The 20,499-nt window shown below is 42.4% G+C and overlaps 1 protein-coding gene across 1 annotated transcript in view; it reads right to left on the bottom strand.

Annotated features, from left to right (window-relative positions):
• Positions 1–2,183: 2,183 nt before the first annotated feature.
• Positions 2,184–20,499, bottom strand: part of ZNF804A (zinc finger protein 804A) — a 154,591-nt gene continuing 136,275 nt past the window's right edge. Inside the window, exons 3-4 of the mRNA XM_075430372.1 lie at positions 8,114–8,244; positions 2,184–5,706 (exon numbers count right to left, since the gene is read on the bottom strand). Of these exons, the coding sequence (XP_075286487.1) occupies positions 2,409–5,706; positions 8,114–8,244 (3,429 nt within the window). The 3' untranslated portion in view covers positions 2,184–2,408. The remainder of the gene's footprint in view (positions 5,707–8,113; positions 8,245–20,499) is intronic.

Raw genomic sequence — 20,499 nt, 5'->3', positions numbered from 1 at the left:
TTCAAAGCTGTTTGGACATTTTGTTCAAAAACTGTCGAATTCTAAGTCAATAGATGGGATTTTTCAATGAACGTTGCAACTGAAAATCTGAGATTGGTAATTTTTAATGTTCTGCCAGATAAAAAAGTATCAATATGATCACATGCCATCGTACTTGTCCTACGTGGTTTCTTTTTTTCAAGCGTACTGTTAGATCATCGGATGGATTTTGTCTTTGCTAAGACCTCAGAACCCAGAGGACGGTCTGCGCCGACTACCGCTAGGAGGGCAGAAATGCAAAGGCCGGCACAAGGTCAGCTAAGAGGGGAGACGAAGCAGCTAGCACGCACTTTCCACCTTCAAACAGAGTCTCCCGTGCTTAGAGCCTGCTCGGCACCTGCATTTTACAGGAGGTAGTGGAGACAGACAGATTACGTAGGCATACCCTTGAAATAAAGGAGGAGTATAAAGTCACTCCTAGGCTGTATTTTTCAAGTACCAGAGAAATATTCACCTGACATTACAACTAGAGAAAATATACCTTCTCTATGGCATTAAAGGGACAGATGCTCAGCAACAGCCCGCTCCACGCCACGGCCTCAGCGGATCCGAGCCACTTTCCAGAACCTGACCGCTCATCTGCTCCTGCTTACCAGTTTTTTGCTCATTGACGTAGTTTAGCCCTTTGTAACTGCACGAGACGCAAAACTCACATCCCTTGAGTGGCTGACACTGTAATCATAGCGGCAAGATGCTGTTTGCTATACTTTTAGTGTAATATTGTAGTAAAACTTGCAATATTGATATGGGTAAGTTCTAACGCTACAGATGCAGAAAATAATACCCAGATACACATGTTTTAGGATATACTATTACTTTTCAAATGGATTATGCCTTTAACTATTAATATGTAAGGTATATTAATAACAGCCCAAAATTACTATTCTTTCAGTTCAACTGTATATGCTTTTATTACACTACATAAAAAGGCGAAAAAAAAGAATTAATTGGAGAGCTAGCACCTACCTTTAATTATAGAGGGCCTACTTCTAGCACTAACAGTCATGCTGCAAACCCTTAGCTTCACTCACATGACAACGCTTCATATTAACTCAAAGAGAAGACTATCTCAGAACCACTTCTGGTTTTATTCTGGACCATCGCAGGTGTGGGCCTTATATATCATACTACAGCAAATGGGAAGATCTCTCGAGCTAAAGCTGGGTGAGGTTTGACAGCAATAAAAAGGTTGCAGAGGTAGGGAGAATTCTCTGAAATACAGTTAGAAATCATGGCAGTACATTAGTATTATTATTATTTTCTAGTCTATGTTACTCTATTTCTTTACCAAAATGCTGCGGGCTAGAGGGGGGTGAAGCAAGGTAAGAATCTGAATCAAACCCTGGTGGCTTCCCCACATGAAGCTGTTCCTGACCTCCCCTTCACACTCACGTGCTCTTGCTATCTCCACATATTGCCCAGGCAGCGAGGGCCTTCACTCCGACAGATCTGTCCCCCGACGAGGCGTGCGTGCCATCAGAGAACGCACGCTTGGTGGAACCCAGACCTTCCCTATGCTCCAGTCTCTTCCCTATAAGCAATACTCCCTTGAAGTCAAACCGCCACTCATATTTTCATTCCCCCCCCATCACTGATGTTCTTTTCAACACATTGCCTTTTTGTGGTTTAGTACAAAAGGGATTAGCTCCAACAGCCAGCAGTTTGTGCACATACTACAAGTAGGCAAAATTTGTCACGGTGACATCAAACCGCCAACACAAACAGATCTATTACCCTTTCTCTCTTGCTCGGTAAGACAGCTGCCCCAAGGCATTCACCTCTCAGCCTCCCTGATAAATCACTGACGTAGAGGAAACCTGATGATCCCAACATAGCAGGGGAAGAGGATGCTATTCAGCTGCAGAAGAACATGGAAGAACAACATCCGTGAGGCTTATAATGAAAGATTTTTGATATACTTCAGTAGTTAACAAAAATTTATTGCAAGAGATAGTTTGTCACTGGATTTACAGTTTCAGAGAACATAGTACAAAACATAGTGCATCAGCTTTGTCTAAACATTAAATAGGTGCAAATACACAAAGATAAAAAACAAAAAGTGAATACTTTACAACATAAGTTATAGAACTATAAATATATTTTATATACATTATACATATTCTAAGACATGATTTTCACTTGTATATATAGAGTTCATATTCGTATCAGACTAGTCAGTGCTTTAGTTATAGTATAGGTCTGAACTTTACATGAGCGTTTGCATCATTATACTTACAGTAAATGCTTCCCAAGGAATGGGGAACGTTAACGAGTTTGTTGCACAGAACCGTTTTGCAAAGCCGAGGGGACTGCAGAAACAGCAGGACCGTCTGGCTGAAGGCTCCTTCTCCCATCCCCGAGAACCTGTCCTAAAAGAGGGGCTGCAGGGGGATGACGGCCGGGTGGGGGGACAGCAGGGACGGGAAGACGGTGTGCGGCAGCGGGGGAAACGCCAGCTGGGTCGGGTGCAGGACCGAAGGCGGCAGCAGCGGCAAATGCGGTGGGGCGACGAAAGCCGCGTGGCTCCCGGGGCAAAGCCCTGGTCCTACTGGTAGGTGAGGTAAAGGCGCCCTGGAAAGAGCCGGGACCTGCGAGAGGAACTGCTGGTGGGGCTGGAGAACCTTCAACGTACTGGCGGCAGCGTGCTGCTGTAGGATGGTGTGATGGATGGTGGTAACAGATGTAGAACACAGCGGCGGCTGCAAGGGTAAGGGCTGCAGCGGGGAATTCGGGGGCTGGATCGCTGCGGGAGGGAAGGTGAACTTCACTTTGTTGGCCAGTATGGTTTGTGGCATGGTCTGCTGATACGCCTCGGATGGGAGATCTTTGAATTTTTCATGGTTATCTGGAGGGAATATCAATGTCTGATCGGGCAGGGTGAAGGGGGCTATTAACTGCTCGGTAGTTAAAAAGGTATGACTGTTCACATGTGCTTCTTTGAACGGCAAAGGTGGTGGGCTGCTAAATATGCCGGGATTACACTGCACCCATTCACTGGTCACCTCATTTATTTTCTCATGCGGTAGAGACTCGGCCAATTCGAAATGGCAAAGATAGGATTTAGGAGGAGCTTGTTCCAAATGTCTGTTGAGGAGGGGAACGTTGTAACGGCCTTGATTTTCACGAGTGTTGACGTTTTCTTTTTTCTTTTCCTCTTGCAGAACATCCTGCATGCCGGCAGCTGCCGGAGCACTGTGCTCAGGAACAGCAGCAGCAGAACCTGCAACAACTTCAGAAAATGAACTCGGAGCGGTCTCCATCGCTGCACACGCAGTCAGTTGGTCCTTTTCCGGCTTGTGCGAACTATCAGTTTCTAGAGATGGCTTGCTTTCCTCCAACTGCATTGTTTCATCCGCATCTTTTGCATGATCGGCTTTGGGATCCACATTAGTTTCCTCTAGACTGTCTTGAGTCAAGAAGTCCCCCAAAATATTTAATGTAGAATTTGCAGAATTTTCTTTGGAAGGTCTGGAGGTATCACTACTTACGTTCCTGTCAATGAATACGTGATGGATTCTAGTTTTCCTTCTCCTGCGTTTCCCTTTTGCCTTGTGATGTCTACCTGAAGTACGCGCTTGTCTTAGATATTCCTCTGCTGATAACGTCTGCCCATAGGAACTTTCATCTGATGAAGAGGAATAGGTATGCTGTCTCCGCTTGCGGTGGGATTTTTCAGGTTCCTCTGTCAGAACGTTGTAACCTCTCTTCATGGACTGGTTTCGACTCGGACTCTTCTCCTCACTGCAGTGTCCTAAACATTTATGCTCTGGGCTACAGCTTGACCTCCTCACTTTCCAGCTACAACATGTTTTCGAGTACCTTAAGCTGTGTCTCCTGGAACGCAGAGCCAGCTGCTTTGCCTGTCTCCGAGAGCTTGCTTTGCTCTTTCTGTGCGGTCGTTTACAACCATGGTGCTGGCTGCTGTTTTTTGTACTCCAGACGTCACACCAGCCTCTGTCCCCGTGTACGTGATCTGACGCAGACACGACTCTTTTATGACCATTTTCAATGCCAAGTTTTTGATGCGACTGCTGTATCTCACCTGTAGCTAGCCAGATATTCCCCACACCATGTCTGCACCTCTCTGGATTATTCTGGAGGTGCTGATATTTATTTTCATCTCTGTAACTAATTTCTTCTTCGGTCACTGAGGACATCTCCATTTCTGGTGCTGATGCGTCCCCACAGTGATGATGATGACAATGACATAATTTTCTTCGCCTTTTCCGTTTTCGACTTTTGTGAAGCCATTTTCCATGGCTTTCTTTGATCCAGACTTTGTTATATTTCTCATCTATCACAGTGTTTTGTCGTAAGTGAGTTTTAGAAACATGACACTTTTCTATTTTTCTAATCCTGAATGACTCATCCAAGGACACTTTATTTTGATTTTTTGCAAGATCACTACTTCTGATGAGGGAAACATCACTTATAAGCGGTACTGTATAGCTGCACACATTTGTTGTATTCATTTCTGTTTCATAATCACCACACTCTGAAGCAGGTTTATTTGTAAAATCCGAGACTAAGCTATGGTTGGATTCAGTTTTATAGTGCAAATGAGGTATGTCTGGCTGATGCTTGGGCTTTTCTTGGCTGTCACTTGCTCTTGATGACTTGAAATCAAAATATAAAGGATTACAGCTATAAGAAATCGATGGGTCTGTACTTGTGTAAATTAACATTTCTGATGGCCACTGAAGAATATTTGATCCATGCTTGCTAAGAACAGGAACAAAGGGTTCACAAGGTCTCTTGCGCATGTCCGGTTTTCTTTGTGGGGCTCCAGCACTACCTTCTTCAGACGGCGATGGAACTAATGCATCTGCCTCCAGCTTTTTTATTTCAGTTTCAGCTGTGGATGAATCACTGCTCCTGTCTTTATCATTTTCCTCTGCAGCATCCTGCAGAGATAAACAATCCTCCACGACCACCTGCGCAAGAGCCCTGTTTGCCCGCAGCTCGTAACTGCTGCCGTCCAGGGGCAGGACCTGAGCACTGTCCACAACCGTGGGCAGCAGTGTTTGGGCTGGTAAGTCTCCTGCACTTCCATCGATCCCACAGCCATCCATGTCTGAGGACACCAGCTGCTTTGAATGGGACACAGAAGGAGTTAATACAGGACTCTCTAGCACCCTGCTTTCTTCACTGGCCAGCTCTTTTGACTCCTGAGCTTCAGGAGCTTCTGCTGTGTCTACACATTTTTCCACCAGCGGGTGAAAACAGTTATGTTTCTCCTCAGGGCAGAGGACTATTTCTGCCGCTGAAGGAGACTGAAGGTTACATGCTCCTGGAACAAACCTACTTTTTCTGCTAAATCCGTGCTCCATTGACGTTTCATCATTGTATTCATAGAAAACGGCAGCTGAAGACTCCAGTTTGACCACTGCTTTCTTAGGAAAAGCAAAAGAGAACCCAACTCTATGCCCTTGAGCTCCTTGAATCTGATCTCCAGATTTGTTAGCGTCAGGTTTATTACTACATGTGTTTCCAGGAGTGGAAGAAATACCAGAAGCAACGTCTTTACAATTCTGCACATCGTGCATTAACGAACAGCTGAGATCCTGTTTGTTGGCAGAATCTATGGCAGCACTTTGTGGGTTATCACTGTAATGATCTCGCACAGTCACTGTAGTGGATTTGAACATAGGGCCGCTTCCAGGAGCACTAGGAAGGAAAACAAAACTCAGAGTCAGTACCTTTCAGAGAACTGCAGATGGAAATATGGTGCTTCATTGGTATGTGAGAGATTTTTATAAGGAAAGAGGAAGAATCTGTGGATACGTAGATTTAGAGTACGAAAAAATGTCATATTTTGTAATCGGACCAGTTGACTAGTATAAAAAAAAAAGAGTAAATATTGTGCCCCCAGTTCCTTCATGTGAAGTTATCAGCTGAAGGGCTAATATTCCTACTAGGTAGTTCACTTTTCCTAGACATAGCAGCCAGTCTAGTAAGAGACTGTACATCTCCCTAGAAATCTTGCTTCTCATCCCAGTAGACCATCATGGTTACACCACCATTACTACAAATAGCAGAGGTTTTACATGCCTTTGTGCTACAAAATCTGTCAAAACAGAGGGCGCCTCACAGATCACTTCCCTCTTAGTCACCGTGCTGGTGGCTGCTGCTCCGCCCACGGGCAATCACCCAGCAGCTCCCATCCTCTTTGCGTTCACAGACCGAACTGTCGCAATCTCAGCAATTTCTTTCATGGGAAAATAATATCGGGGACAGTATTTCAGCTGACAGTAGTGCTGTAAGTGATTCATCCCTCTTGAGAAAAAATTTATCACTGTCTACTTCTGCTCTTCATTTCATGTCCTCTTCCCATCTGTTCTATCTGACTTAATAGGAAGCAAAGAGAAGAGCAAAAACTGTTTAAGCTACCAATTTTCCAGGATCCACAGGAACTGCTCAGCACTAGGAGTAATGGACCTATGTTAAAACAATTTTTTTTTTTTGTTGTAACCAAATTATTCTATGTTACAGCGCAGAGCAATACTAAATGATGGGTCATTGGGAAAACCTGCAAGTGTCATTTAGGACCCCAAGAAGTGCTGAGACAAAGAATGACAAATTTAATCTAGTCTAGAAATGAAGGTAGAGGTTTTATGAGAAAGGGATTCCTCATGAAAGTTCCTGCCTTGACCAGTTCTTCATAAATTGAAAAATATATATTAAAAACCCCACACGAATCCTTTCGCTAACAAAGTAAAATGGTGACTTCTACAAAACCAAACTAGAAACTACTTGTCAAAAAAAATCCCGCGTGTCTGTCTATATCACACCTCTAAGGATGCAAAGTAGTAGTAAATAGCAATTATTAAACAGAGAAATAAAGCTCAGGGAAATTATCATTCAGGAACCAGAAGAAGGGTATTTAAAAAACAACCCACAACAAAACAGAAACAACAAAACTTTGCAAAATCTGTGCTTCACTAATATGTAAAAAGGGAAACGGTAAGTTCCTCTTTCCTCTTTCTCCTGAAACGTGTCAAATGCAGATTTTGGGGTATGTTTAGGGGGAATAATATCTAAAGCTGAGAACATAAAAATTGCAATCCTCAGGTATTAAATCTGGACATTTAAAACGCTGATGAAGTAGAAAGAGTCTCTACACGACTTATCATAAAAGGATAAAAAAATTAAAGACTAGGTGTTAGGTCACTCATATCAAGCACATCTTAACAGCATTCACGTCCACTTGCTTACAGAGCCTCTGCTTCAGCACGCTGCTCACCATCCAAACCGCGGAGAAAAAGACTATTACTGAACAAGAGCTACAACTCGTACAGCTGGACTTCTCTGTTACTTCCTCTGGCGGGATGAAGGCTGGATAAAAAAGATAACATTTGCATTTGACCATCTACTTTTTTGCCTTTTTTCCCCCCTGAGATTCCAGTGTGAAAAGCTGGTACATGTATTTTCAGTGGCTTGTCAGTGTCATATTTAAGTAAGAATAGAGTTACAACTAGCAAGCTCAAGATTCATTTCCATAGGATGCCTAAATGATGCAATACTAAAAACATATGGCTAGCAAGGAGTCACACTTTTGCAGGGAGAGGTAAACACTCTGTGGAGCTGGGAAAAAGAAGCACTTACCTTTTAATATAAAAAAAAAAAATCCAGTTACTGAAATTTTAAACTAGGTTTCTGGATGCTTTCCCAGGCAAGCAGTTTGAAAACTAAATCACAGAGATCTGCTACATCCTAGAAAGGCAGACTGTGCTCCTCACCTCATCAATGAAGTAGTGTCAGCCTTCAAATGCATGACCTAGTTCACTCAGCTTTCAACCAATGTGCCTCGTTTTATGAAATATATATGAAACACATCCTTTTTGAAACTAAAAATACATGTCACTTCAGCTCCACTGAAAAAGCAACGTAAAACATTCATTTCTGCACGCAGTGTGAATCAAATTACTGTACGCGTACTACTTCAAAAATGCCATAAAAACATGCGAGCTGGGCTCCAGCCGCGGGATGCCAACAGCCCTGCAGCCCACAGCACCAGCTAATAGCGGAGGGATGACAGCAAAGTATTTTCATGTTCCAGCAGCTAGGTGCTTACCACGTTGTCTCCTTCCTTAGCTCAGCCAGCTTGTGCAAACGTTGCAGGGCTTTTTCCTGTTTCCTCTCATCTTTTCGTGACTTGGATGCTACGTTTCGAGCAAACTCCCTCTGTTTCAGTTCCTTCAGTCTCTGCAAGAAACAAGTCACATACACAAAAAAACAAGAAGGGTAAACTTCTGTAATGACAATTACTTTCTCCTAAGCACTCATGGTGAGAATTGATTTCAAACCTAACCAAAATGACCCATTCAATAAATTTATACATTTCAAGTGAATAGCCAAAGTTTGCTAGGTTTAGTGTACCTTGTGTGATTAACATAGACCAGCCTCAGTAGGACCACACAACGTTCATCCGCAATTCTGCTCACAACTCTCTTCCTAAAAACCCTTCCCACAACCCGACTGCTTTTTGAGACAGTGACAAAACATAATGAGACTGCCCCAGGGCTTTTTCTGCAAAGTTGCTCTGTAGCCTGTCAACCCCCCGGCTGGTTTTTCTGCCCCACGTGCTGGAGCCAACATGCTGAACCATGTGAGGTCCCTTTTCTCCAGCCCACCAAGGTGGCTCTGGACCTGCCCTGCCATGTTATCAGTGTGGTACCATCTGCAAAGCTCCTGAAAGCATGCTGTCCTGCCATCCAGGTCTTTACTAAAGATGTTAAAGGGTCCTGCCCCAGCAGGGATCCCCAGTGGCTGTAACGGCCGGAGAAGTCTTGTATTTTGAAATGGGAAGATCTTCCCGTTGAAGGAGCTCGTTTCCTGTCCTCACTGGTGTCTGATGCGGCAGTTAAGCAGGCACTGAGGTTTGATCCAGTATCTCATTTGGTTTCACCTCCAGCCTGTTTCTTCGGTTGGAAATTAAAATGCACAGCTCTGATTCTCCACAAGAAAAGGTGATTTCATTTTCTTTATGTCACAGAAGGACAATAAGACTTCCCTAATACTTCATGTCAGCAAAAAGTACACTGGTAGGTCCCAAAGCCCATCGGTGGATCGTTCAGCTGTTCAGTGTGTCTCTGATGTAGCTCACAGTCTAGATGACATCATCTTACAAGATCTGGGAAGAACTCAGTAACTTGCCACCATTTTAGTGTCCGAGGGCTAGCAGCTGGTCAGGAACAGGGGCTACATGGATTTGTAAAGGCAGTATTTCTAACTTCAAATTGTTCGAGGGGTATTGAAAGCTTTTCATACTGTTGGTGGCACATGGTAGACACACGTGGAATAGAGTGTGCAGAACTCTATACACACTGTTCTCCTGCTCCTTCTCCATTTTTTATTTTGCCCCTTTTCCAATTTTTTTGCCCTATTCACAGAAAAATATTCCTCATATAACACCATACATTTACGCATTGACTGTCTTTGACATTCTGCGTGATGCTAATGCTGCCTTGGCAGTCTGTTTAATGCCAGGAAACCTATATGTATTAACATGCTAAGAAAGCAAACAAATGCTTGCAGAAAAATTACTACTACTCTCCATTTTCAATTTTTGCATTATTTTTCAAATAACTGGATATTCCTTTGAAAAGTTCCTTGATAGATACAGAGAAATAATTTGAAACGTCATCACTTCATCACTTGTACCATTTGTATTTTCTAGATAGAGTTACCAAAATTTGGTTTATTGTGCTAATGAGGTATAAAATCATAAGTTTACTCAAAACTGGATTCATGGTAACTTTTTCCCCATGAAAAAAGGCTTGAAACATGAAGCATCTTTGTAGAACATTTCTTACCCCTGCGCATTCATGTTTTCCTAACGATAGTATGATACTGGCCCTGCTTCCCACCAGCCACTTGTGAAACCTGAAATATTTCATTTCATAGGTGACTTCTGAGTACTCAGAACGTGAGAGAATGGATGGAGTTTGCTCCTTCCCCTCCCCACCACTAGCCCTTGGCATTTAAAGACAGCATTTCATTCCATTTTGTAGAGCTCAATAATTCTTCCTTTTTTTCCCCCCTCCAATGCGTAAGGAAATAAGTATGTGACAAAGCAAGAGAAGAAAAGTGAGATAAAAGGGTGTTTTTTCACATGGTTAAAAAGGACAAGCTGAGGTGTATACAAATCCATAATCACCCTCCAGCAGCAGCACTTTACTGCAATTACTGGGATGATTATAGTTAGTGATTTGATTCTGACCAGATTTTGACCCCTTTTCTCTTACTACTGAAAGTTCGCAGGACTCCCACAGTTAACAGGACTCCATGTTTCGGGGTGAGAGTAGGGTCTCACTCACAGCAGACAGGGACAACGCTGTTAAAGGAAGTTTTACGTGATCTTGGAGGCATAGAAGATGTGCTTCATGCCTATCATTGCCAAGCAAACATCATTCACGAGCCCCTCGTCAGCCTGATCAGTCATGAGCTGTTTAGCACATACCAGATCTGGTACAGAAGAACCGCTCACAATTTTTAAATAATTAAATTGTTCTCCCTGGTTGCTACGAGTAGGTGTCAACGTTTAAGACAGAGAAGTCTGGCAGAACTTTTGTGTGCACAGCCTTCACGTCGGACTGCTGGCTCTTCTCCTCTGGAGAACTACTCGTTGCAGAGCTCCCCTTCTGTCAGAGCTCCTGTCAAATACATCGCCCCTTTCCTGTATAGAAAACTGGTCTTAGCACAATATGAACTAGTTATACAATGTGGTTTATTTTTTTCTTACAACTGATATCGCGGTCTTTTTCATGGAGAGCTTTAAAGATTTATAAGGATTATACCTAGGTAACTCCTGAGGACTTTATTCAGCAAATACCGATGGATGAGTGGAACTTTTCTTAGTTGTAAACCACAAAACATGCACTTGGTGCAAGGTGGTTTGAGGCTTGATTAGGCACTTTCCAGAAATACTCTTTCCTATACATAAAAAGTCACCTAAATGGGAAAACGTGTCTCCCCATTAGTGGGTATTGTAGTTATTTAGTCATCTGACAAACTATCGTCACCTGAAATCCCTTATGCACTTAGTCCTGCTAGCAATTGCTCACACTGCGTTTATACAGGCCTATATTTGTATTTTGTTGGGTTTGCTTGCATGGTGCAAATGAAAACGAGGTATTACCCCATCATACGTAAAATGCCATTAGTCCATGCATTCTGAGTATCACCAGGCCCCCCCAAAACTTGTTCAAATTTAATGGCAGCAATAAAAAAAATATCTTTTTCTTCACGTTTTTATGTCCTTCCCAGTGGCAGAGCTATTCACCAGTGCTAACTTCAATAGTTAGTTTAATGCCTGTTATGTTTGTTTGCTTCCACGGATCAGTAAGCAAATAATTAGCAGGCAGTCACCATACAGTATTTAAATATGATTCCCTCCTGTATTTTGCTCTGCTTATGAACCAGCTCAAAACATGCAAGTCCTAGCAAGCAGAGTTCAACAAACAGTTCACAATGAATAATTAAGTGACATTTCTCCAAGAGAACTAAATGCCTTCATCATTCTCCCGATGCACTGCGCTGCCACTCCGAACGCACAGAGCACGGACCACTGTCATTTTGCAAATGACTTCCCCCAATTCCCCAGCCTTGCAATGGGATCCTGCAACTGGGCTACTTTCACTCGGGCAGAAGCTGGATTTTTTTTTTAACAAAACTAACTGTAACTCTTGGTCTGAAGCAGAAATATTCCACCTATTTCTAACAAACTGCGTCGGGAATCTCGCTGCACGCCCGTGACATCACGCTGTGCTGAAGTGTATGAGCCCAGATGGAAAGGAAGACTTTACCAGCTCCTATGTACCCGTGCATGGATGAAATTATACATGAGAACACCACGAGGTCCAAACTCAGGCGTGTCTACATTTCACTTCCAGCTCGGGTGTCCCCAGGCTTGCAGTGGAAGATACCCATCAAAAAAATCAAAGAAATCTTCAGTGGGCTTCCAACGGGACCACATTTCTGGTTACTTCACCCTTGTCTTCATTTTCCCATTTGTCACATGAGACAGTGAATTTCCAGCATGCCACATTTCAAAATGCTCGTGACGAGTTTCCTAATTGTCACCCACATTTTTTAACATGGTAACCCCAAGCCCCAGATCCTGCTGCCGGAGCCAGGTGCCTGAGGACCTCCGTGGATCAAAGCCTCTCGAAAGCAAAGACACATTGCGGCATTAAGTGCACTTCTTGCATCACTATTACAAGCCTTCTGCCACCTTGCAAAGTGGTTGTTGTTGCCTTTTCTTTTTTTTTTAAACTCAAGATTTAAGCACTTGTAACAATAGCACTTCAAACTAATAGGTCTTCAAAACATAGAGAAGATATTAATTACTAAATACGCTCAGGACACAAAAGGTTGAATAGTGAAACACAATGTATCTGAATATAATAGCAGGTGATAAAATACAGGAAAAACCCCAGCAAACAAAACCAGCCTCAAATAAAACATTTTCTACCTTGAAACATATAACTTGATGTTATCAGAACTGACTGTGAAGAAAAGCAGTGAAACTTTTAACAAAGTTTATGAAACCAAAGGGGAAATCCTAACAAGCATCAGGATTGATGCAGGCTCTCTCTGTCGCGTCAACATGCTACACAAAAACCAGCCATCTTCCCCAGCACAAAGGCATCATCTAAGGACTGCCGATCCAGAGATGCTCTCAAACTACCCGTGCAAAGCTCACCTCCCTAGTTTAGGAACAACTTTAACAGGGTCAAGAACCAATGGGAACAGTTTTTCTAATAGCAGGAGTCGGAAAGATGCCTATCAGGGGATTTCAAGGCAGTGCAGTTCAGATATTATTATGCTAATTTGCTTTTGACCTTAGATTAACAATTAAATTATGTAGACTTTTACAATGTTGAAAATGCGCAGACCATAAATTCATTTTCTGATCAATGGAAGTATAACATTACAGAACTCAACAGCCATTACATCAAATTTTGCTTCTTTATTGTCTTTTATTTTATCAGGATAAATGACCGTATTCCCAGCAGCCACTGAATTGTGAATTTATGCTATTGTTGGCTTTTAAAAATAACTCTTCAAAGTAAAATTTCCTTTTCTTGCTCCCTAACTACGAAATACTCTAGGCTGCAGCCCAGATAGCATAAGCAGGTTGCTACAGCCCTCTACACATTAAGCACTAAAATACCAAGTGTTTGTGTTGCACGTTGAAATTTCTGCCGTAGCCCTTATTTTAAGTTAGTTGCTTCTGAAAGATCAGATACAGCAGTCTCACAGCTAACGTGGGAACCTCTGAGAAAGCAGACGAGTGGTCAGGGAAAGAGTCCAGGGATAATTCATCCCTATAGCTTTACATTATATTAAGAGAACCGACATACTGTCACGTCTATACTGCACACGTAGAAAACGCAGCTGCTGCTTACCCAGCACAAGGGCTTTGAGACTGTAAAGGGAGGTGAAACTAAATGCAGTAATTGATGAAGAACTAAACTGCTAAACTGCCCACGTCAGACAAGGGAGTGTTGGGCTGAGATCATGGAGACGTGGGATATTCAGTCCTACACGCGTGTCCTAAATCCAGCATGAGCTTCCCCAGCTCCTACGCTACCTATATGCCATTTTCAGCCCGAAAGGAGCTGGAAGGCCATTGCAGCTCCCTCCTGCCCTTCAAAAATTTGCTGATTACCTAAACATGGGGAACATGGGTTGGTAGTTCAGCTCTGTCGTGCGGGTGGCACAAAAGTGGCATTTTAAAAAAAAATTAAATATTTCTTCCCTTGAAATCCGTATTTGACATAAGCCATATTTTTAATTGTTAATAAAATTTTTTTTTTGGCTTGTACTCAGTTTATTTTCCAAAAAAAAATCTGATTACTGCTTAATACAGGGATTAAACATGAGTATTGCTTAGCTCCCGGTGATTTTTCTAGAAGCTATTCCCCTTTCTCTGAATACTACATAATGGCTGTCGATACACTCCATGTTAACTGAGATGGTTTATTGCTTCTTTCTGTGAATTATGATATGATAAACAGAGCGACAACGTACTCATTAGATAAACACTTCTCACACCAAACCGGATTAGTATCCTTTCGCAAAGAGGATTGAGCTTAATCAATCATAAGTAATAACTGAATAGATCAGAGTTCCTGTAACACCAGTAAACACTCAAATGGGGAATGAAACATGCCATTTAAAGCAGAAAACATTGTTTGGTAAGATGCAAAACACCCATATTTTCCTTCTGTCTTTGGTGATCTGTGTGGGCATATATATGTATTTTTTTACTGTTCTGCAGCTGGAGAACCCTTCACTTTACAGAGCACAACAGGGCAGCATCTCTTCACCTGCGTTGTGATCTACATACTTTTCATGACCATGTCTTTCATATTATTTAAAGGTTATAGAAAACATTAAAGCTCCAAGAAAAAAACACTATCATCCAAGAACTCACCCTGCTAGTGTGACAGGCCTTCCCTAGCAGAAGTTAAACACAGCAAGTTATTTCCACAGAAAAGAGGAATGTCGAGATTTCTCAATGAAATTAGTGATTCAACCACTCAAGTAGGCTGAGGAAGAAATTTATAAACAGCCAAATTTTTTTTTTTTGTGCTGCCAGTATGGAATTAATTGCTACAATATGTTCCTGCGATAGGAGAGGAACGGGGGAAATTTTAACCGCAGCCTACAACCGCGTGATGGGGAGCTGCACAGCAGATGGAGTCACTTCTTGCTAGCGGCAGGGAAAGCTTCCCTGCTCGGGTGCTGCGGCATGGGAGCACCTAATGCCATGGGGGCTGCGGCATCTCCAACCCTGCAGAAATTCAGGACATGGCTGAAAAAAGCCCCCTCTTACTTGATGATCTTGTGTTGGTGAGCAGGAAGCCAGCGGCTCGTTCCAACCACCATTTTTACGATTTCTGTCTTACGCAGTGAGTTGTCCATCTCCTCGCTTTAGCAGTGCATGGACTACATTGGCCACTCACTTTGTTTTTAAGAGGCCTTTAATAAATAACATTGATCTATTGCTGACTTACGGATAACTTTCAGTTTGTTGCAAGTTCCAAGCTGCTTCTAACTGCCTCTGCCTATACCTGTACGCATCTCCGTCTAAGCTGCAAAATTTAAACCTTTTCTTAAAAACTGAGCGCTCCACAAATTTGCAACAGAATCACATTTTCTACGATCAGATATTAAGCCCTCCAGATGACAAGCACAATGCAGGTTGTGAATCATCGTTTTCCTCTCCTATTTCTACCCCGAATCGCAGCCACAGTCTCCTGATGGACTTTTAATATTAGAAGAAGTCTAACACACAGAGGTATAGATATATGCAGGATTTAAAAATGGCAAGTCCTTGGAGCCCACAATATTGCTGAGTAGGTAGATTCAGCTGAAGTGAAACTGTGCTCTTTTGCCAGCACTGTCACAAGCATCATCCCAGACTGGGGAGAGAGTGGGGATTAATTAAGCAGAAGGTTGGGATTGTTTTACCTGCCCATCATGGGCCCGAAGGGAGGTGGGTGACAAGAAAATGTGATTCTTCATGATTCGGGAAATTTTTATGAACTTTAAATAAATTGATGTAATGCAAATATTCACAAACAACTATAGCTTGCCCATGAGCACAGCTCAGCAATGCGCAGTAGTTCAGCTGGTCGTGTAGTCTGCAAAAAAGAACTGTTGAACCAGCTTTTACACTCAGATCCTACAAATATGTATTAAATATATCTATTATGTTATACAACTGAAAAGTCCCATTGTTCTTTTCTACTTCTGTAATATAAAAACTGGAATTATTTTATCATGAAATATGATTAGATTTTGAGACTCCTTCATACTCGTACATGAAGCATCTTTCTTGTAAAGTGTCTCGAGTTCAGTTAGATTTTCCTATGTGGGAAAAAATAAATGAAACTTGAGCTTGAAATGAAAACCAAAACCAAAAGAAAACTTGTTTCCAAAATCATGAGGAAGATGAGAACACTAAATATTTTGCACACTTGCACCTGTAATATACATGAAAGCTAGTTATCTTTGATTAAGATCTTACTAATTACTCTTGATTAGGTGACTGCAAAAGATATACACTGGAGCAATAGAAGGAAAAAAAATATTTCTTTGCTCTCTTATTCTTTTTAATGCTTTTCCTTCAGAAATTATCTGGCAGAAACAAACACATAGTTCATTAGGTGATGACTAATGCCCTTCCCAGCACAGTAAGCCTCCAGTTTCATTTGACATCATTCTGGTGCTGGCGCATTTTCTGCTCCTTTCCAGTACCCCCTGCTGCAGGATTCAGATAGCGTTCTGGCTTACAGTTGAACAAGGCTCCAGGACTTTGATCAATAACAGGTTACGGAGCACAAAGTGAGACTTTTGTTGCCTTTTTCTTTAAGATAACTATTTTTTCTAAAGTTGACTAAATGGTCACAGTATTGCCATTGTGCAAAAACATTGTTTTAAACCTGCAGAACTGCTGAGCGTTGCATACTGAATATTTCACTACGATAGCTACTAACCACTTGTATAACAACAGCCCGATCTTCTTGCAAGCTGCAGGATATTTTTTGTTAGCTTCAGCAAAATTCAGCTGAATACTCCGTAAATAATAAGGCCAAGACCAAAGCAAACAGCACAGAAATACAGAATTAGCATCTCGCCTATCAAATTAATTTTACCAGATAATGAAAATAACATAAAGCTGACGCACACTTGTACATCTGGGAAGTGGTTACATATGCTAGTGTCTAATTTAAAGGTATTTATTTTAATGACTCTAGGCCTGATTCTACTTCTCTTGAAGTCAATGGAAAAACCCCTGCTGAGCTCAGGAAGAGCAGAGGTTTTGAATTCACCATGGAAACTTTCAGCAACACTTAACAAAGCTTCTTCAGTCACAAAGATTTAAGACATGATCGGTACACGTCACTTCTTTAAGGATCACTTTACCTTTACACCCACTCCTACACCATTTAGGATTCTAATTCAAAAAATCATATGCAACCTTTTAAATCCTATCTAAAAAATGGTCATTCCCAGCGTCGTTAGAGAAGAGAGCAACGCTGTGGAGAAGAGGCATGACTCCACATGTTTGGGCAGACACAGGCGGCCGTAAGTGTGGGGCTGCCCTCAGAGGCTGCAGCTCCTCTTTGCTGCTCCAGAAGGACAACCCAGCACGGATCGTTTTAGACATCATGTGCCATTCCCTGGTCCCACAGCACTATCCGCCACCTTCCTTTCACTCCAGCAGTGAAGTTGAAGCATCCAGAGTACTTGTTCTGAGCATAGCACGTACAATATTTTCAAGTTTGAGGGTGCTGCTGCAACCAAAATACTGATTCAGTGAGGCACTGCCTCCCAACGTTTTCAGTCATTGAGTGCCAAAATGTTGATGACCGCATTATGCCCTGGCCAGTTACAACTTTCCATGCATAAACAACGAGAGCTCCACAACACCCCACCAAAACTCTATCCAGAAAGCTTTAAGCTATTGGAAACACCCCTGTTTGAGCAGTATTCATCTTCAGCAAATCATTTCACAGGAGCAACAACTCCCTCACCAAGAACTCGTTTCAGAGAAAGGTCACCTCTACACCTCTTTGGAGAGAGAGTATTGGATTTCCTTTTAGCATGACTTTCTAGTGGGAGATGACGGCTCCATCAACACACAAGCATTGCATGGCTCAGATCTTACAACTGTCTTTTGTTCGTTTTGGAGACTGTTTTGCTATTTTCTGCATGAATAACAACATACTTGGCAGCTCTGAGATCTTTGAGACTTCATCCAACAACTCTTTGCTCCAGTGTCCTCCAATACCTACTGGTGTCTACTGTGACCCATCAGCTTTTCACCTTAGTCAAAATGGTGCACTGGGTCTCCAGCCCTGAAGTTCTCTGTAGGATCACACTGCGATTCTGATTACTCCTCCTTCTTCACCAAAGAAGCACACAATACACTTCTGACAAGCACGTTAAAAATTGCTAGTAGAAATTTTTTGTCTATGCCTTCAGCCTCTTTGGTCACTGATGTTTTAGGAAAGACTGCCACGGAGACTGAAAGGAACCTACCAAATCTTAAATCTTTCCAGTCTCTACAATGTGCACAAGGAATGAACATAAGGAATTAATATTTACAGTCAGGTTCTTCAAAGTATATTTTCCATAATCCTTGAAGGATACTCTAATAACTCTGATGGACTGAAGGAGATACATGAATTCCCTCAAAGTGAGCTCTTCATTTTAATTCTTTACTTCAGAGATAAATCACACTTTCTCATACCAGTTTTATATTGGATCACTGAGCCGTTCAAAGTCTCTGTTCACAAATTGCTTCTCATCAGCAGGATCTGGTCCTTGCCAGAGATTATCCCAGGACCACGACAAGATTCTTCAAAGAATATATAAAATATGACCAATGAAAATTGAGACAAGAACGGGCCTTTGCAAATTTTGACGCTTATCTCACGGCCACAGCTAACTGGCACAGACAGAATCTGTTATCCTTAACCCAACCTTTAATACTATTCACACAGACTCCTCTGAGAAAAATACAAGATTAAAGAAAAAATTATTAAATATGAAGACTGCCTCTTGCAAGGCAAAATGAATTAACACCATAATTTGACTTATGCTTTCACTTTCAACGATGCAAATGAAATGTGTTGTAAAGTAACTTTGATAACGTACCACTGACATTACCATGAGTAGTAGATGTTGGCAGCAAGCGGTTATGAGAGCACGTGTCTCTATTTATGTGTGCCTTCTACTGCGTCATTGCTTTTGCAGACTGAAATATTAGTAACTGTAGAGCAAGGATGTATGTGTCACTATGCTGTGTTAAGACAGTATTGAGTTATCAGTCAACCGCAGCTCGGAGGCTGCTGAGGAAAACCAGGACTGTAACACAGATCTGCAGAAGGACAAGCACAAGGTCACAGCAGAGGCCTTGGAAGTGGAAGGAAGGGGATGACACCAGGATTCCAGGGCTATAAACAACTCACTGAACTCAGTGTTCAATTACTCCTTGCTAAAGGAATGCAACTTTATGCATAAGAGTGGGCTTAGGGATAAAAAGAAAATGAAGAAGCATTCAACATATGTAAAACACACTATAAATAGAAAATTTCACTACAGTATACAATTGAGAACCACATTGAGCACATATTTGTGTTAATATATACGTTAAAATGACCCCAAATGGACCTCAGAGCAAGAAGAAAGAAAACATCAAACTTTACCCTCTTCCTGGCAAAAAGGAGGAAGAAACCACACGAAGACCCTCACACGAAGAACTCGTCGTGCTGACAGCTTGTACGGACACCTCCCTTTTCTCCTTGGGAGGATCGTAACACCAAAAAAGGATCAGACAGCAGAAAGCTTACATGTATCTATATCATTATCAGGAATGAGCTCTTACAGTGGGACAATTTGAACCATAAGCGCCAGTATCATTGTAATTGGCCTGGTAATAATTCTATCAGTAGGCTGTTAGGGCTTTAAACTAACAACAAATTCTTGGTTTTGCATGTCAGGCATGCGTTTCTTTCAGCCACACAACTGCAAAAGGTGTTTGTTCACAGAACAGTTCACAGAATGTTCGGGGTTGGAAGGGACGTCTGTGGGTCATCTAGTCCAACCCCCCTGCCGAAGCAGGGTCACCTACAGCAGGCTGCACAGGACCTTGTCCAGGTGGGTCTTGAATATCTCCAGAGAAGGAGACTCCACCTCCCTGGGCAGCCTGTTCCAGTGCTCCGTCACCCTCAGAGGGAAGAAGTTCTTCCTCATGTTCAGACGGAACTTCCTGTGCCTCAGTTTGTGCCCATTGCCCCTCGTCCTGTCACTGGGCACCACTGAAAAGAGCTTGGCCCCGTCCTCCTGACACCCACCCTTCAGATATTTGTAAGCATTTATAAGGTCCCCTCGCAGCCTTCTCTTCTTCAGGCTGAACAAGCCCAGCTCCCTCAGCCTCTCCTCGTAGGAGAGATGCTCCAGTCCCCTCATCATCCTTGTAGCCCTCCGCTGGACTCTCTCCAGTAGCTCTTCATCTTTCTTGAAGTGGGAAGCCCAGAACTAGACAGAGTACTCCAGATGGGGCCTCACCAGGGCAGTGTAGAGGGGAAGGAGAACCTCCCTTGACCTGCTGGCCACACTCCTCTTGATGCATCCCAGAATGCCATGTTTGGTTGGGTACCCCAGCCTCGAGAACTGGCTGAACAGGCGACAGAGCTGATGATCGGCACAGCAGGTCCAGCTTTCTGTTTTAATGTAACCCAGAAGCAATTCATGGCAATATTCCCCTGCCTCAATCAGACATGAGCCTTTCAGGAGATAATTTGCCCTTGATTAAGAATCACTAGGAAATTAATAAAAACAATAATTAACTAATAATGTAAAGCTCATTACCGAATGGAAATGTACCCAACTCTCAAGTCCACATTCTTACAGGTAGAAAGCAGTTCCTAAGGAAAA

The sequence above is a fragment of the Opisthocomus hoazin genome, chromosome 9 (genome assembly GCF_030867145.1).
Source record: "Opisthocomus hoazin isolate bOpiHoa1 chromosome 9, bOpiHoa1.hap1, whole genome shotgun sequence".
NCBI lineage: Eukaryota > Metazoa > Chordata > Aves > Opisthocomiformes > Opisthocomidae > Opisthocomus > Opisthocomus hoazin.
This window is presented reverse-complemented; position numbering and strand designations above follow the sequence as displayed.